General features: G+C 56.2%; 2 protein-coding genes across 2 annotated transcripts; both read right to left on the reverse strand.

Annotated features, from left to right (window-relative positions):
* Positions 1-5,118: 5,118 nt before the first annotated feature.
* LOC138099084 (uncharacterized) lies at positions 5,119-6,883 on the reverse strand. Its single transcript, XM_068996147.1, has 3 exons — positions 6,779-6,883; positions 6,078-6,436; positions 5,119-5,448 (listed from the first exon to the last, which is right to left on the reverse strand). The coding sequence occupies exons 1-3, from the start codon at positions 6,825-6,827 to the stop codon at positions 5,119-5,121; spliced, it is 738 nt and encodes a 245-aa protein (XP_068852248.1). The 5' UTR covers positions 6,828-6,883.
* An 8,029-nt stretch (positions 6,884-14,912) lies between these two features.
* LOC138099085 (uncharacterized) lies at positions 14,913-16,674 on the reverse strand. The gene is made up of 3 exons (XM_068996148.1): positions 16,570-16,674; positions 15,861-16,227; positions 14,913-15,216 (listed from the first exon to the last, which is right to left on the reverse strand). The coding sequence occupies exons 1-3, from the start codon at positions 16,616-16,618 to the stop codon at positions 14,913-14,915; spliced, it is 720 nt and encodes a 239-aa protein (XP_068852249.1). The 5' UTR covers positions 16,619-16,674.
* Between the last annotated feature and the right edge of the window lie 822 nt (positions 16,675-17,496).

Consider the following 17,496-nt stretch of genomic DNA (forward strand, 5'->3'; position numbering starts at 1 on the left):
GAGACGAATCCCGAGCCCAATGCTGATCCCAGGCAGATCCAGACTTAGCCCCGGCCACCGCCACCTCCACTGCCACCCCCGCGCACCGAGCAGCACCGCGGCCAGCGCCGCCAGCCCCGAGACCCGGCACCGCCGCATCCCGCCGCTCCGCCGCCCGAGCATCGCCGCTCCCGCCAGCCCCGGCTCTCTGCTGCGGCCGTGCCGCCTCCTCTCCGCCGCCTCCACTCCTCTTCTGTCCTCTCCGCCGCCGCCAGCTCCGCCCCGGGGCTGAGCCCTGCACCGGCGCCGCTCGGGCTCTCACCGAGTCCTGGCACGGAACGGAGGCGAGGCGAGCGCGGTGGCAGTGGGGCGGCGGTCCGGACTCTGCCCTTCAGAGGCGGCGTGGCCGGAGTGGGTGTCAGGGGATCGGGCTGGTATCGTGGAGCTCAGGACTGACAGTCCATGTGTTCCTTTTACTCCCATGATCTGTTCCTTCGCATTCTCCCTTTGCTGTCACCTGGCGACTCCTGAATTGTCCTTCAGGGCTCTGAAATAAATCCACTCACATGGATACAGGAGGTGGAAAGGAACCCTCAGTCTTTCTCCCTGGCCACGAATCCAGCCTGATGCAGCACAGGGGAGAAGGAGCTGTGCACTGGCCTGGAGACACGTCTGTCTGTCTGTCTGTCTGTCTGTGTGTGAGCACTCGCAGCCATGCTGAGGCACTCTCAGCATTCCAAACAGAATTAAGCTAAGAATCCAAACTTGGGTGAAACCATCCTTGTTGGGGCCTGCAATTGGCAGAAGCAGAGCGTGATGTTTAGAGCAGCTGGAAAAGGAGGCCTCAGGAAGCAGGGACTGCATTTCAGTGCCTCTTCCCTGGACAAATCTCCTGCAGGCTGCTACATCCTTGTTCAACTGCACCCTGGCTCCTTCTGAATCTGGGAAAATGCTGCTCTGTGATGGTCAGGGCAGAGCAGTGGACACTGTGTCCAGTGCGATCAACGCATTTCACTTGTTGAATAACACACACACACACAGAGGCTCCTGGAGGCTCCTGCACATTGGTGTGGATTTGTGCATGAATTTGTGCTCCCACATGGATTCCTGTGCACCCTGGCCACACAGAAGCGCACACAAACCAGGAGCACAGGCAAGAACACAACCAAGCATGGATGCTGCTGAAGACACCTGGGAACAACAACTGTGGCAGGGCTGGAGCCTTGTGGGGAAGGACAAGGAGTCAGTCAAGGCCATGGCACAGTTTGTGTGCTCACAGGCTGAACAGAGGGTAAGATGTCAAACAAGGCCCGAATACTTTCCTGAAGGCAGTTTTAACAGGACAGCGTCAAAACCAGCTGCCCAATGCCCATACGTGGGGAGGTAAAACCCGGTGACCATCAGGGTGAGTTGAGGAGTGAAGAAGGGAGGGCATATACGTAAGTGTGTGGGAATAGATATGTGTTGGAATGTGCTTTATGTGTGCACATCTCTGTACAGGAATGTTCATGCAGGTGTGTGTGGGAAGACTTGGGTGCAGGACAAGGAACAGGAGTGAGTGTGTGTGTTTGCATATCTGTGGGTACATGCCGAAAGAAGTGTCTGTGCCTGGGTCTCCTCTGGCAATGTGTGTGCACACAGCTGTTCGTAAATGCAGAGCAGAGGTATGAGTCACTCTTTGGGTGTAGGCAAGCTCCAGAGATTTTTTGTGGTACCGTGAACTTGTGTATGTGCAAATGGATGTGTGAGTTCTTTAATTACTTCTTTTCTACTCTGGGTGCTGCTTTATTCCCAGAAAGGCTTCAGGGAGGCTCAGGGATGTGATGGAACTGAGGAGAAGCGACACCAGTTAAAATGAGGGCAAATAGGCATTGAGCGTGTCAGCCTTTTCCCTGTCATTTGTCAGCAGGTCCCCTTCGTCAGCGAGCAATGAGCCAGCATCTCCTGAGCCTTCCTTTGGCTGCCAATAGGCTCCGAAATACCTTCCCTGATTCCACTGACCCTGCCTGCGGTGTTCCTCTCCAGCAGAATTGTTTTGTGCACGTTGCAGGGGAGCAGCCTTGCGCTCGGCGGAGTCTCTCGCGGAAGGCCAGTCCGTGTGCTGGGCCCGTGATCGCTCCCGGCCGGGGGCCCGGGGGTCCCGCGCGCGGCTCCGTCCCTGCCCCGCCCGCGGCGGTTCGTGCCCGGCCGCAGCCCCGGCTCCTCTGCCCGTGTCCCCCAGTGCGCAGTAATACACGGCCCGTGGTGTCCTCAGCTCTGTGGGGTCATTGCTATTTCCTCTGGGAACTGAAGACTCCTCTGTCTCTGCCACTTCTCCCCTGCCTTCCTTCAACTCCCTGGCATAAACGCCCCTGTCCCTTCCTCCCACCCCCTTTTCCGAGTCAACTCCAGAGTGAACCCACACTGGTCATTTTGGTTTCATCTAAAATGGGTTTGTCACAAAAACCCCTCGAGAATGACGTGAATAATAAATAATACAGGTAATGATAATGGTCATATTAGGAACATTCTCATGCAAATGTTGCACCTCCCCATGGTTTAGAAGGGGATTCTAGAGAAGTGGAGGGCCCTGAGGCTGATTCAAATCTCTCACTTCTCCTTTGAAGGCTCGATCATTCCTCTCATCCGCTCCCCATGTTTTGGAATATTGAATCACATCATGGTTTACTTTGCAAGGGACCTCTTCTGGGCTCACTTACATGGAGCAGTTTGCCCAGGCCACGTCGAGATGGCTTTTGGAGAACTCCAAGGCTGGAGGCTCCACGACCTCACAAGCTTTCCTTGGTGACAGCTCCCTAATCCCACAAGACCCCCTAAAACCTCCATTCTCGTCATGTTCTTCTTCTCACTTCTTGTCACTGACAAAGCTCAGCCTGAGCCACTTCACAGCAGTTTCCTAATGACCCATCAATTAGAAGCTGATGAGCTCTGAGCTCCCTCCTCCTCTCCCTTATCACCTACTGCCAGATTGGTGTCATTGTGTGCTTTGTTTGTCACTTTCCATTTTCCTTGTTCTTCCCTTGGGAAGGGAAATGGACGTGATGTGAGCCTTAGAGAACCAGACACCCTCGCCTTGCACATGCCCTGACAGTGGCCTCTGCTGAACTTGCTCAAGTGAGGCAGTTCCTGAACATGCTGAAAGGCTCCTGTCCCCAAAGGAAATGGGGTCTCTAGAGCAAGTCTCTGCAGGGAAACCTCATGTGCAGCTCGCTCTTTCAGGTGTCTCCCTCCAACGCTTGCAGCATTGCTAAATCCTGGCATCTGCTTTTCAGGCTGCCTGAGAAGTGACAAACGGGAAGGAAAAGGGACCAATCCATTCCAGGTGGAAGGTGGGTGTGACAGAGCCTTCCGATGATGTGAAATCCTCCCCTAATCCAACACATTCCTTGTTTTCCCTCCAAGATGTTCTACTATTTCAGGACAATGCTGAATGCTCATCCAAGGGTGTTTGGGGAAAAACCCGAGGATGAGAACAAAATGTAGAGAAGCGAATTGCAGCCTCAGGTGGGATTCAAAGTACACCTTCCTTACACATCGAGATGGGAAAGTGGCTTCTCATCCACGTTCCAGTACGTGGCAGAGACTTTTCCCCAGGGACAGAGACAGAGATTTCCCTGTCACCTCAGAAAGACTCCCTGCAAACATCTCTCCTGCTGTGACCTACTGAGGTGACGGCACTCCATTGATTAGACCATGGGTGCCTGCCAGCGCAGCTGCTCTGTCAGCTCCCAGCACAGGTGCTGGCCTGAAGGAGCAGCTCTGCTTTGCAAAGCAGGCCGAGAAGAGCAATGGACGCGCCCAGAGGGCCAAAGGCCGTGGCAGAGGCGCAGCCCGCAGCAGTTTCCTGCCAGGCAGAGGAGGCAGAGGGGCGGAGGGGAGGCCGGGCAGTGCGTGCCGAGTGTGTCAGCGCAGGGGGCAGGCTGTGCGAGCCGTGTGTCCGGCGGCCGTGCAGGGCTGTGGCGGGCGCGGTGTGCGCGGGCTCGCTGCGCACGAAGGAGCTGCGGAGCCGCCTGAGGCCCGGCGGCCGAGCGGCAGCGCCCCCTGCTGGCCGCGGGCGGCGCTGTGGCCCCGGCCCCGCCCGGCCCCGCCCGCGGCGGTTCGTGCCCGGCCGCAGCCCCGGCTCCTCTGCCCGTGTCCCCCAGCGCGCAGTAATACACGGCCGCGTCCCCGCGCCGGGGCCGCCCGAGCCACAGCGCGCTGCTCCGCCGATCTGCCGACACCCACAGGCGACCCGCAATCTCCGGCAGCTCCTTGGACTCCTTCACAGTGAGCGCGAGGAGTTCGGGTCCTCGGCCCGGGAGATGACGGTACCACTGGATCCAGTCGTTGGTCTGGATTTTGGGATGTGAGCAGCTGATGTTGATGCCGGTGCCTTCGGTGGTCTCCAGCCGTGGCTCCTGCTGGACCTGAGCTCTGGCCACAGCCACTGCCAAGGAGAAAAGAAGAATCACTTTTCTTGAACAGAAAATGTGGTTCAGGGGGAGATGGGAGAGGAGGACAGATCAGAGCTAACTGGGATATGTTTTGAGAAGAAAGTATGGAGAGATTATTTCTCGGAGAGTGTTTGGGTGAGGACGAGAACGTATGAGGGATGTTTTGAAGGAAAATCAGAAGGAAATGACAAAAGCACACTGGCTGAGAGGGATGGATGGATGGATGGATGGATGGATGGATGGATGGATGGATGGATGGATGGATGGATGGATGGATGGATGGATGGATGGATGGATGGATGGATGGATAAAAACATGGAGAAAAAAGGCAAACTGGGAAGCAATTACTTCAGAGAGGGAAAAAAGTATGACAGCAGAGGAGGAGACAAAGAGTAAATAAGAAACGAAAAGGAACAGGAGGGTAAGAGATGAATCTTGGGCTGGGGACGGTCTCACACAGCCCGCCGACCCGGACGCCCCGACACCACCATCCACACACACCGAGCAGCACCGCGGCCAGCGCTGCCAGCCCCGCGCTCCGACACCGCCGCATCCCGCTGCTCCGCCGCCCGAGCATCCCTGTCCTGTCCTGTCCTGTCCTGTCCTGTCCTGTCCTGTCCTGTCCTGTCCTCTCCTCTCCTCTCCTCTCCTCTCCTCTCCTCTCCGCGCCTCCAGCTCCGCCCCGGCCGGGCTCACACCCCGCCTCTCACAGCACCACCACAATGAGCCACACAAGGACGTTTGCCATTGCCAGCGACAAGACACAGCTGTGTCCCATCCCACACACCACCGACACGGCATCGGAAGCAGATCCGCTCCGCGACTGGCAGCCCACGGGCGGCAGCATTGCCGAGCCTCTCGCCATGGCCCCGAGGCACAGCTCCTCCTTTTGCCCTCTGCAGCGCTGCTGAGAGCGGCTGTGGCCCGGCTGCGGCGGAGGGCACGGCGGCTGCCAGCCGTGCTGAAGCCCCGCCCGTGCAGTTTGTCCCGAGTTCAGCTGATCCTCCGAGCTGCAGTGAAACTGTCCTTGTTGAGCCTGAAATCAGCATCAGCGGAGCGTGAGCTTTGGAGGGGCAGGAAAGGGAGCGCTCAGGAGACAGGGGCTGCAGTTCAGTGCCTCTTCCCTTGAGACATCTGTAGCGGGCAGCTGCCGTCCCCACTCAGCTGCACTCAGGCTCCTTCTGACCCTGGCAAGCTGCTCTCTGTGCTGCTCAGGGCCAGAGCAGTGCTCGCTATCCCTGGCCCAGTCAGGAAATTCCCTCCCGGTGAGGGACACACATGCACAGACACGGCTTCGTGCACTCCAGTGTGGAGCCACACACAAATCTGTGCTTCACGTGTGTGTCCATGCAAAAGGGGCTGCTCCAAGAGCACACGAGGCAGGGACACAGAACCAGCCCTGGGCTCATCTGAGGACGTGTGGAGCAAAAGCAGCAGGGCTGGAGTGTGGAAGGACAAGGTCCTAGACAAGCACAAGGGCAATTTTTCTTTACTTTGAGACTACAAAGTGTGGAAATGAGTCAAAATCGTCCAGAATATTTTCCCGATGGAAGTGCTAGCATGGATGGGGTGAAAACCATCAGGCCATTGTACAGACGTGGGGAGGTCCCTTCTGGTGAGCAGCGGGGCGACCTCAGGGTCCCTTCCCCAAGCTCACCCTCTCACAGACACATCCCCTCCCTCCCTCCCTGCCCTGGGTTCTTGCACAGCCGAGGAAGTTCCCTGCACCAGGGTGTCTTGCACAGCACAGAGGTACAAGGCACTGTCAGAGACCTCCACTTCCTCCACCTGCAGGACACTGTATTTCCCCGTGGTGTTCAGGTGCGTGGTGATACGGCCGCTGTGCTTGGCGCCAGGCCCTGATTGATAGGAGATCAGCTGTGGGGCTTGGCCTTTCCGCGCCTGGTACCAGAGCAAGGCATTAAAGCTACTGGTCTGGTATGTGCAGGTGGTCTGGAAGGGATGTCTCTGCTTCACCATGACTTGTCCATCTTTCTGGGTGACTGGGATCTGCCCCGTGGTGCCTGGAAGAAAATCAGGGTCAGCAGCTCCACACAAAAGGACTACAGGCAGGAAGAGCAAATTGGATGCAAAACCCGGGTGGAGAAAGGTCAGATGCAGATGGATTGAAGGCAAGAGGAAAGACAGTGAAGGACTCTGAGGTTTCTCTTTTCTCCCTTCCCTTTTCCTTTACAAATCTAAGAGCTTCTTGAGCAAACACTTGTGGCAAAACCACAAACAGAAGCAGAGATTTCGCAGCCTTTTCCCTCTATTCACTGATATTTCCCCACACCGTCCTGGTAAGGCTCTTGAGGCTTTCCTGGGGAGAAACAAGAAGGCTGCCTCGGGGAAAAGCCAGGACTTACCCAGGAGCTGGCCCAGGAAGAGCGTGAGGATGAGATAGGCGAGGTGCATGCCGAGAGCAAGCCGCGTGTTTGCTGAGTGAGGGAGAGTCAGAAAGCACCTGCCAGCCCCGAGATAACAGAGCTGCTGGAAACCACTCTCTGCGGGCAGCAAAGGAAGGAGCGGAGGCGGGGCAGAGAAATGACCTGTCCTTCCAGTGCCTGAAATGCTCCTTCTGGGTGTCTCCCTCCTCCAGCAGCTGCCCCCGTTCCTCCCTCAGCCACCGGCATTCTGACCATTCCGTGCCTCTGGGGCCTCAGTCAAGGGAAGGGGCTGTTCCCGCTCAGCTCGCAGTGGAGTCCTCACCTCCCCAGCTGGAATCACCAGCTCTGCTGCACACCCAGTGCTGGGCATCTGGGAGGTCAAGGGCTTCTTCCCCAGTGAGCTTCCTCATCTTCCCGTGGTGTCCTCAGCTTTGTGGGGTCATTGCTATTTCCTCTGGGAACTGAAGACTCCTCTGTCTCTGTTGCTTCTCCCCTGCCTTTCTTCATCATGCCTGGGATAAACGCCCCTGTCCCTTCCTCACACCTCCTTTTCCGAGTCAACTCCAGAGTGATCCCACACTGGTCATTTTGGTTTCATCTAACACGGGTTTGTCACAAAAACCCTCTAGAATGACGAAATTAATAATACAGGTAATGATAATGGTTATATTAGGAAGATTCTCATGCAACTGTTGCACCTCTCCATGGTTTAGAAGGAGGTTTCTAGAGAAGTGGAGGGTCCTGAGGCTGTCAGAGATTTTCCAGCTGAAAGAGCAGGATCAAGCTTACCCTATTATGGGCTCCTTTGATGGTTGTGCCTTCTTAAGCTTCAGAACAGAGATAAGACAATAAGATACGTACAGGGAGATGAGGATTCTGCACTTGTGCTGGGAAGAGATACCAGGGCCACATCACTGCAGTCTGTCCTTTCCTGGGCCTTGTGTGTCCTCTCTCATCATCCCTAACCCTTTGTCTCGCTTGGCTGCACCTGCCTCCACCTCAGTGTCAGCCTTCACAGCTTCTTCAGCACATCTGACTCCCTTCCCTCTTCTTCCTCCAAGTAACTCCTAGAAGATTCAAATCTCTCACTTCTCCTTTGAAGGCTCGATCATTCCTCTCATCCTCTCCTCGTGTTTTGCAATATTGAATCACATCATGGTCTACTTTGCAAGGGACCTCTTCTGGGCTCACTTGGTCCAAGCCCTTGCTCGGAAGGGCTTAAATGGAACAGTTTGCTCAGGCCACGTCGAGATGGCTTTTGGAGAACTCCAAGGCTGGAGGCTCCACAACCTCACAAGCTTTCCTTGGTGACAGCTCCCTAATCCCACAAGACCCCCTAAAACCTCCATTCTCGTCATGTTCTTCTTCTCACTTCTTGTCACTGACAAAGCTCAGCCTGAGCCACTTCACAGCAGTTTCCTAATGACCCATCAATTAGAAGCTGATGAGCTCTGAGCTCCCTCCTCCTCTCCCTTATCACCTACTGCCAGATTGGTGTCATTGTGGGCTTTGTTTGTCACTTTCCCTTTTCCTTGTTCTTCCCTTGGGAAGGGAAATGGACGTGATGTGAGCCTTAGAGAACCAGACACCCTCGCCTTGCACATGCCCTGACAGTGGCCTCTGCTGAACTTGCTCAAGTGAGGCAGTTCCTGAACATGCTGAAAGGCTCCTGTCCCCAAAGGAAATGGGGTCTCTAGAGCAAGTCTCTGCAGGGAAACCTCATGTGCAGCTCGCTCTTTCAGGTGTCTCCCTCCAACGCTTGCAGCATTGCTAAATCCTGGCATCTGCTTTTCAGGCTGCCTGAGAAGTGACAAACGGGAAGGAAAAGGGACCAATCCGTTCCAGGTGGAAGGTGGGTGTGACAGAGCCTTCCGATGATGTGAAATTCTCCTCTAATCCAACACATTCCTTGTTTTCCCTCCGAGATGTTCTACTATTTCAGGACGATGCTGAATGCTCATCCAAGGGTGCTTGGGGAAAAACCCGAGGATGAGAACAAAATGTAGAGAAGCGAATTGCAGCCTCAGGTGGGATTCAAAGTACACCTTCCTTACACATCGAGATGGGAAAGTGGCTTCTCATCCACGTGCCAGTACGTGGCAGAGACTTTTCCCCAGGGACAGAGACAGAGATTTCCCTGTCACCTCAGAAAGACTCCCTGCAAACATCTCTCCTGCTGTGACCTACTGAGGTGACGGCACTCCATTGATTAGACCATGTGTGCCTGCCAGCGCAGCTGCTCTGTCAGCTCCCAGCACAGGTGCTGGCCTGAAGGAGCAGCTCTGCTTTGCAAAGCAGGCCGAGAAGAGCAATGGACGCGCCCAGAGGGCCAAAGGCCGTGGCAGAGGCGCAGCCCGCAGCAGTTTCCTGCCAGGCAGAGGAGGCAGAGGGGCGGAGGGGAGGCCGGGCAGTGCGTGCCGAGTGTGTCAGCGCAGGGGGCAGGCTGTGCGAGCCGTGTGTCCGGCGGCCGTGCAGGGCTGTGGCGGGCGCGGTGTGCGCGGGCTCGCTGCGCACGAAGGAGCTGCGGAGCCGCCTGAGGCCCGGCGGCCGAGCGGCAGCGCCCCCTGCTGGCCGCGGGCGGCGCTGTGGCCCCGGCCCCGCCCGGCCCCGCCCGCGGCGGTTCGTGCCCGGCCGCAGCCCCGGCTCCTCTGCCCGTGTCCCCCAGCGCGCAGTAATACACGGCCGCGTCCCCGCGCCGGGGCCGCCCGAGCCACAGCGCGCTGCTCCGCCGATCTGCCGACACCCACAGACTCCCCTCTGGCTCCAGCACTGCTTTTGTGCCTCGGACAGCCGTTGCTACCAGCTGGGGTGCTTGGTCTGGGAATTGACGATACCAATGAGTAGAGTCTGCAGTAATTTTGGGGTGCAAGCAAGTGAGGTTCAGGCCGGTGCCCTCGGTGGTCTCTGCCCACGGCCTCTGCTGCACTTGGTCTGTGTCCGCAGCCACTGCTGGGAAAGAAGGAAGAAAAGACAAAGATCGTCAAAACTGTGCCAATCTGAGTCTTCTTTTGCCAGACGGAGTCAGGAACAGTGTCCACAAGGCAGAGCCAGACTGCAAGGGAATGTGAGTGAATTCGAAATTCATGCATGCAGAGATCAGGCAGAAGTCCGGTCCACACATGCACGGATGGATAGAGAAAGGAAGAGTTAAAGTGAAGAAGAGAATGCTGTATTCATGGCAAAAATAAATGCTGAATGTACAGGGCAAAATATAGGCGTATGGAAAAGCAGGCACACATGCAAGCAGGATATACCAACACAAATTATGAAGACTTCTCGGGGTAAGAGAGGGCAGAGAGGCAGGGAGAGGGAAAGACTTAAGGAGGAGAGGGAACAGTCCGCGCCAGTCTCCCTGGAGAATAGCCCAGCCCCAGCTCCAGCCCCAGCCCCCACCGTGTCAAACCCACGCACCGAGCAGCACCGCGGCCAGCGCCGCCAGCCCCGCGCCCCGGCACCGCCGCATCCCGCCGCTCCGCCGCCCGAGCCCCTCTGTCCCTGCCAGCCCCGGCTCTCTTCTCCGGCAGCGCCGTCTCCTCTCCTCCGCTCTCCCCTCCGCCGCCGCCAGCTCCGCCCCGAGGCTGAGCCCTGCGCCGGCGCCGCTCGGGCTCTAGCCGGGTCCTGGCCGGATGCGGGGGGGAGAGGCGAGAGCGGTGGGAATGGGGCGGCGATCGGAGCTGTGGCCCACGGAGACAGCGGGGCCAAGTGCCCGGACCGGGAGCCGTTTGTCCCAGGGAGCACAGGACTGACAGATTATTTTCTCCCTTCTCCCCCATCAACTATTCCTTCCCGTTCCCCCTCCACTGGCACGTGGGGATTTCCGAATTGTCCTTCAGGGCACGTGTTTGTAAGAGCAGACAAGGGGCACAAGAGGCAGAGGGCCCTGCTGGGCTCGAGACCCTGGCCTCATTTCCGGTCCAAGAGAGCATCTGTACTGGCAGAGATTGACAAGGCAGAAAAACAGTTGTGCAATATCAGCGGGAAGAGAGGAGTGGGATTCTGTGAGAGAAACAACTCTGCAGTCAGGAAGGTCAGTGAGGAAGGAGGGAGAGGAGCTGCTCCAGGTACCAGAGCACTGACATTTCTGCAGCCTGTGATGAAGACCATGGTGAGGGGGGTTGTCCTCCTACCGCCTATGAAAGTCCGTGGTAGAGCAGAGATCCATCCTGTGGAAGATCCAAAGCCACAGCAGGTGGATGTGTCGTTAAGGAAGATGTGACCCCGTGGAAAGCCCCCACGGGAGCAAGGTCCTGGCAGGATTATGTCTCCATGGAGAGGAGCCCATTCTGGAGCTGATTTTCTGGCAGGATCTGTGGACACACGGGGGACCCATCCTGGAGGCATCTCTTCCTGAAAGACTGCTCTCCGTGGACAGGACATGTTCTGAAGCAGCTGGTGAAGAGCTGCAGCCCATAGAAAGGACCTGTGTTGGAGAGTTTCTTGCAGGATTTTCTCCCATGGGAGGGACAACAGGCTGGAGCAGGGAAAGAGCATGAGGAAGAATAGAAATTGAATGCATCCCCCATTTCCTGTCCCCTGTGAGGGGTCTAGGCAGAAATTCAGGAGTGAAGTTCAGCCTGGAAGGAAAAGAGGGGAGTTGAGAAAGTGGGTTTGGGTTTGCTCTTATTTCTCCTTATCTTCTTCTAAATTTGTAAATAAATAAAATTCATTTCCCCAAGTCAGCCCAATTTTCCCCATGACAGTAACTGGTGAGGGATCTCCCTGTCCTTATCTGAACCCACATTGTTTTCATTGCAATTTCCCCCCTGTCCTGTTGATAGTGGGGAAGTGATAAAGCAGCTTGGGGGCCGTCTGACACTCTGCCAAGGTCAACCCAAGCCCAACAATCCATGCTCATGATGGAGCAGCATCGCAGAAGAAATGGTCAGCAATGTTTTTAGTGCAGAAAGGACATTTCAGCAGCAGTGACATCTGGAAGGAGATGGCCGCGGAGCCCGCTGCCCACGCCAACAGCACTGGCAGGCAGCTGTCTTCCTTTGTCATGATAGTGCTTTTCACCAAGCAGTTTGCAGATGGTGCCATAATGCCAGAAGGACGTGGCTGAGAGGATCAGGAACTCGGTCATACTCAGGAAGAAGTGGGAGAATGAGATCAGGAAATGCAAATGGTAGTGCTGGTGACAAGGAATGACTCCAGCATCTGAGGCTGGCACAGCAGATCTCCAAGAAGGAAAGCCTAGAAAGGGATAACATACCAGGATCTTCAGGGGCTGCTCAGGACTCAAGGTGGCAAGGATGAGGTGCTTCCCACTACAGTTAGGAGACTCATGGAGAAATAAAAACAACAGGTCCATGCGGCACATGGGGACCTCACCATGTCTGACTGATTTTGTGTTTTCTTTGGCACAATGCACTGTTCTGTTTGGAACAGCTTTTTGAGGTCCAGAAGGAATCAGTTACCCTGGCAGAAGCAGGAAGCAAAAGTGTGCAGGGCTAAGTTCTTTGTTGGTGTCAGAAGAATAAAATCAACCGTGGCTAGAAGGCAAGGGAACTGCTTTACCTGGCCCTGGCTGGGCTGAGGAGCATGTGGCAGAACACAGAAAAGAGAATTTGGCTGAGCTCTGACAAGCATTTCTAGTATGGTGGAATGGACCTTTGTCAGGTAAGGGCTGACTGTGGCCTGTGGCAACTCATTCCGTATCTGGTAACTTCTGTTTCTCTTGGTTTTCAATTGCCCAATTCCTGAATTTAAATGCACAAGGAGTTGCATGAATGGAGAGAGGTATTCTTCTCATTAGAGACAGGCAGCAGTATAATTCATTAAAATAAAACAGAGACTTAACAAAATTCAATGGCAAATGCAAGAGTAGTTTAACAGGATTAGGTGGCAAGGTAGACTTGTTTGTTTACTGCAGAGAATACAGATAAAATTGTCAGGGAGACCTACCGAGTCCCAAGGATCAGAATGAACAGCATTGCACTCTGAACACCTTCTCAGTGGGAAGTTTAGGTGTGACTGCATCCAGATGTAGTTTAAGACACTGTGAACAGTCTATTTTAAAAGAATATTATATGTGTAATGAATCCTATATATGGCCTAGTTAAAATTTCAGTGTAGCATGCTCTTGCCGTGTCCTCACATGAACGACCTTCAGCTGTCACTTGGCCTTCACAAAAGGCAGAAAGAGCTGAGCAGCCTTAGGGAGGAGAAGGACACAGGCAAGAGCAGAACCAGCCTGACATGGGCTGAGTGGCAATGTGTGCCCTCACTGGTGCATTTCTGAGACAACACTGGCAAGCCTTTGTAGACAGGCCAGAGGATGCCACGTTCCCCAGAAAGCACAGAGCCTTTTCTGAAGGAGCAAGCGATGCCATGGGAAAGACCCTGATGCCCTCCCTGCCTCGCACAGGTCATCCCAGTGTGCACATGTAGCTGTGGCTGGGGCAGGCTCTTCGCTGCCGTTACGAGCTCAGCTGCGCACAGCCAGCGCTGAGAAGAGGGGCTGAGCGCAGTCGGTGACTCTAAGTTGGAGCTGCCAGAGTAGGTGTCGGTGCTGGTGTCGGTGTCGGTTCTGGTGTCAGTGCAGGTGCCGGTGTCTCTGCCGGTGTCGGTGTCAATGCCGGAGCTGGCATTGGTGTTGGTGGCTCTGTCGGTGTCAATGCCGGTGCCGGTGTTGGTGTCGGTGTCAATGCCGGTGTCTCTGTCGGTGTCAATGCCGGTGTCTCTGTCGGTGTCAGTGCCGGTGTCGGTGTCTCTGTCGGTGCTGGTGTCTCTGTCGGTGTCAGTGTCGGTGTCAGTGCCGGTGTCAGTGTCGGTGTCTCTGTCGGTGTCTCTGTCGGTGTCTCTGTCGGTGTCAGTGTCGGTGTCTCTGTCCGTGCCGGTGTCGGTGTCTCTGTCGGTGTCAGTGTCGATGTCAGTGTCGGTGTCTCTGTCGGTGCCGGTGTCGGTGTCTCTGTCTCTGTCAGTGCCGGGTTCGGTGTCGGAAGCGCCCCGGCCCAGCCCGGCACGAGCGGGGCGAGGCGGCCCCGGCGGCCGAGCGGCAGCGCCCCCTGCTGGCCGCGGGCGGCGCTGTGGCCCCGGCCCCGCCCGGCCCCGCCCGCGGCGGTTCGTGCCCGGCCGCAGCCCCGGCTCCTCTGCCCGTGTCCCCCAGCGCGCAGTAATACACGGCCGCGTCCCCGCGCCGGGGCCGCCCGAGCCACAGCGCGCTGCTCCGCCGATCTGCCGACACCCACACGCCACCCGCAATCTCCGGCAGCTCCTTGGACTCTTTCACAGTGAGCGCGAGGAGTTCGGGTCCTCTGCCCGGGAGATGACGGTACCAGTAGATATACTCGTTGGTCCGGATTTTGGGATGTGAGCAGCTGATGTTGATGCCGGTGCCCTCGGTGGTCTCCAGCCGTGGCTCCTGCTGGACCTGGGCTCTGGCCACTGCCACTGCCAAGGAGAAAAGAAGAATCACTTTTCTTGAACAGAAAATGTGGTTTAGGGGGAGATGGGAGAGGAGGACAGATCAGAGCTAACTGGGATATGTTTTGAGAAGAAAGTATGGAGAGATTATTTCTCGGAGAGTGTTTGAGTGAGGACGAGAACGTATGAGGGATGTTTTGAAGGAAAATCAGAAGGAAATGACAAAAGCACACTGGCTGAGAGGGATGGATGGATGGATGGATGGATGGATGGATGGATGGATGGATGGATGGATGGATGGATGGATGGATGGATAAAGACATGGAGAAAAAAGGCAAACTGGGAAACAATTACGTCAGAGAGGGAAGAAAGTATGACAGCAGAAGAGGAGACAGAGGGTAAATAAGAAACGAAAAGGAACAGGAGGGTAAGAGATGAATCTTGGGCTGGGGACGGTCTCACACAGCCCGCCGACCCGGACGCCCCGACACCACCATCCACACACACCGAGCAGCACCGCGGCCAGCGCTGCCAGCCCCGCGCTCCGACACCGCCGCATCCCGCTGCTCCGCCGCCCGAGCATCCCTGTCCTGTCCTGTCCTGTCCTGTCCTGTCCTGTCCTGTCCTGTCCTGTCCTGTCCTGTCCTGTCCTGTCCTGTCCTGTCCTCTCCTCTCCTCTCCTCTCCTCTCCTCTCCTCTCCTCTCCGCCGCCTCCAGCTCCGCCCCGGCCGGGCTCACACCCCGCCTCTCACAGCACCACCACAATGAGCCACACAAGGACGTTTGCCATTGCCAGCGACAAGACACAGCTGCGTCCCATCCCACACACCACCGACACGGCATCGGAAGCAGATCCGCTCCGCGACTGGCAGCCCACGGGCGGCAGCATTGCCGAGCCTCTCGCCATGGCCCCGAGGCACAGCTCCTCCTTTTGCCCTCTGCAGCGCTGCTGAGAGCGGCTGTGGCTCGGCTGCGGCGGAGGGCACGGCGGCTGCCAGCCGTGCTGAAGCCCCGCCCGTGCAGTTTGTCCCGAGTTCAGCTGATCCTCCGAGCTGCAGTGAAACCGTCCTTGTTGAGCCTGAAATCAGCATCAGCGGAGCGTGAGCTTTGGAGGGGCAGGAAAGGGAGCGCTCAGGAGACAGGGGCTGCAGTTCAGTGCCTCTTCCCTTGAGACATCTGTAGCGGCAGCTGCCGTCCCCACTCAGCTGCACTCAGGCTCCTTCTGACCCTGGCAAGCTGCTCTCTGTGCTGCTCAGGGCCAGAGCAGTGCTCGCTATCCCTGGCCCAGTCAGGAAATTCCCTCCCGGTGAGGGACACACATGCACAGACACGGCTTCGTGCACTCCAGTGTGGAGCCACACACAAATCTGTGCTTCACGTGTGTCCATGCAAACGGGGCTGCTCCAAGAGCACACGAGGCAGGGACACAGAACCGGCCCTGGGCTCTGCTGAGGACCTGTGGGGCCAAAGCAGCAGGGCTGGAGTGTGGAAGGACAAGGTCCCAGACAAGCACAAGGGCAATTTTTCTTTACTTTGAGACTGCAAAGTGTGGAAATAAGTCAAAACAGTGCAGAATATTTTCCCGATGGAAGTGCTAGCATGGATGGGGTGAAAACCATCAGACCACTGTAAAGACGTGGGGAGGTCCCTTCTGGTGAGCAGCGGGGCGACCTCAGGGTCCCTTCCCCAAGCTCACCCTCTCACAGACACATCCCCTCCCTCCCTCCCTCCCCTGGGTTCTTGCACAGCCGAGGAAGTTCCCTGCACCAGGGTGTCTTGCACAGCACAGAGGTACAAGGCACTGTCAGAGACCTCCACTTCCTCCACCTGCAGGACACTGTATTTCCCCGTGGTGTTCAGGTGCGTGGTGATACGGCCGCTGTGCTTGGCGCCAGGCCCTGCGTGATAGGAGATCAGCTGTGGGGCTTGGCCTTTCCGCAACTGGTACCAGAGCAAGCCATAAAAGTTATTGGTCTGGTATGTGCAGGTGGTCTGGAAGGGATGTCTCTGCTTCACTATGACTTGTCCATCTTTCTGGGTGACCGGGATCTGCCCCGTGGTGCCTGGAAGAAAATCAGGGTCAGCAGCTCCACACAAAAGGACTACAGGCAGGAAGAGCAAATTGGGTGCAAAACCCTGGTGGAGAAAGGTCAGATGCAGATGGATTGAAGGCAAGAGGAAAGACAGTGAAGGACTCTGAGGTTTCTCTTTTCTCCCTTCCCTTTTCCTTTACAAATCTAAGAGCTTCTTGAGCAAACACTTGTGGCAAAACCACAAACAGAAGCAGAGATTTCGCAGCCTTTTCCCTCTATTCACTGATATTTCCCCACACCGTCCTGGTAAGGCTCTTGAGGCTTTCCTGGGGAGAAACAAGAAGGCTGCCTCGGGGAAAAGCCAGGACTTACCCAGGAGCTGGCCCAGGAAGAGCGTGAGGATGAGATAGGCGAGGTGCATGCCGAGAGCAAGCCGCGTGTTTGCTGAGTGAGGGAGAGTCAGAAAGCACCTGCCAGCCCCGAGATAACAGAGCTGCCAGAAACCACTCTCTGCGGGCAGCAAAGGAAGGAGCGGAGGCGGGGCAGAGAAATGACCTGTCTTTCCAGTGCCTGAAATGCTCCTTCTGGGTGTCTCCCTCCTCCAGCAGCTGCCCCCGTGCCTCCCTCAGCCACCGGCATTCTGACCATTCCGTGCCTCTGGGGCCTCAGTCAAGGGAAGGGGCTGTTCCCGCTCAGCTCGCAGTGGAGTCCTCACCTCCCCAGCTGGAATCACCAGCTCTGCTGCACACCCAGTGCTGGGCATCTGGGAGGTCAAGGGCTTCTTCCCCAAGGAGCTTCCCCATCTTCCCGTGGTGTCCTCAGCTCTGTGGAGTCATTGCTATTTCCTCTGGGAACTGAAGACTCCTCTGTCTCTTCTGCTTCTCCCCTGCCTTCCTTCAACTCCCTGGCATAAACGCCCCTGTCCCTTCCTCCCACCCCCTTTTCCGAGTCAACTCCAGAGTGATCCCACACTGGTCATTTTGGTTTTGTCTAAAACGGATTTGTCACAAAAACCCTCTAGAATGACGTGGATAATAAATAATACAGGTAATGATAATGGTTATATTAGGAAGATTCTCATGAAACTGTTGCACCTCTCCATGGTTTAGAAGGAGGTTTCTAGAGAAGTGGAGGGTCCTGAGGCTGTCACAGATTTTCCAGCTGAAAGAGCAGGATCAAGCTTACCCTGTTATGGGCTCCTTTGATGGTTGTGCCTTCTTAAGCTTCAGAACAGAGATAAGACAATAAGACACGTACAGGGAGATGAGGATTCTGCACTTGTGCTGAGAAGAGATACCA

This window comes from Aphelocoma coerulescens, chromosome 27, assembly GCF_041296385.1.
Source record: "Aphelocoma coerulescens isolate FSJ_1873_10779 chromosome 27, UR_Acoe_1.0, whole genome shotgun sequence".
NCBI lineage: Eukaryota > Metazoa > Chordata > Aves > Passeriformes > Corvidae > Aphelocoma > Aphelocoma coerulescens.

Excerpts from the sequence above, each read along its gene's own strand:
- LOC138099084 (XM_068996147.1), bottom strand. The coding sequence starts at position 6,827 with ATGCACCTCGCCTATCTCATCCTCACGCTCTTCCTGGGCCAGCTCCTG. Across the intron at positions 6,437-6,778 it reads CTTCCTGGGCCAGCTCCTGG|GCACCACGGGGCAGATCCCA; the intron begins GTAAGTCCTGGC and ends ATTTTCTTCCAG. Across the intron at positions 5,449-6,077 it reads GGGAGGGAGGGGATGTGTCT|GCTCAACAAGGACAGTTTCA; the intron begins GTGAGAGGGTGA and ends TGCTGATTTCAG.
- LOC138099085 (XM_068996148.1), bottom strand. The coding sequence starts at position 16,618 with ATGCACCTCGCCTATCTCATCCTCACGCTCTTCCTGGGCCAGCTCCTG. Across the intron at positions 16,228-16,569 it reads CTTCCTGGGCCAGCTCCTGG|GCACCACGGGGCAGATCCCG; the intron begins GTAAGTCCTGGC and ends ATTTTCTTCCAG. Across the intron at positions 15,217-15,860 it reads GGGGATGTGTCTGTGAGAGG|CTCGGAGGATCAGCTGAACT; the intron begins GTGAGCTTGGGG and ends GTTTCACTGCAG.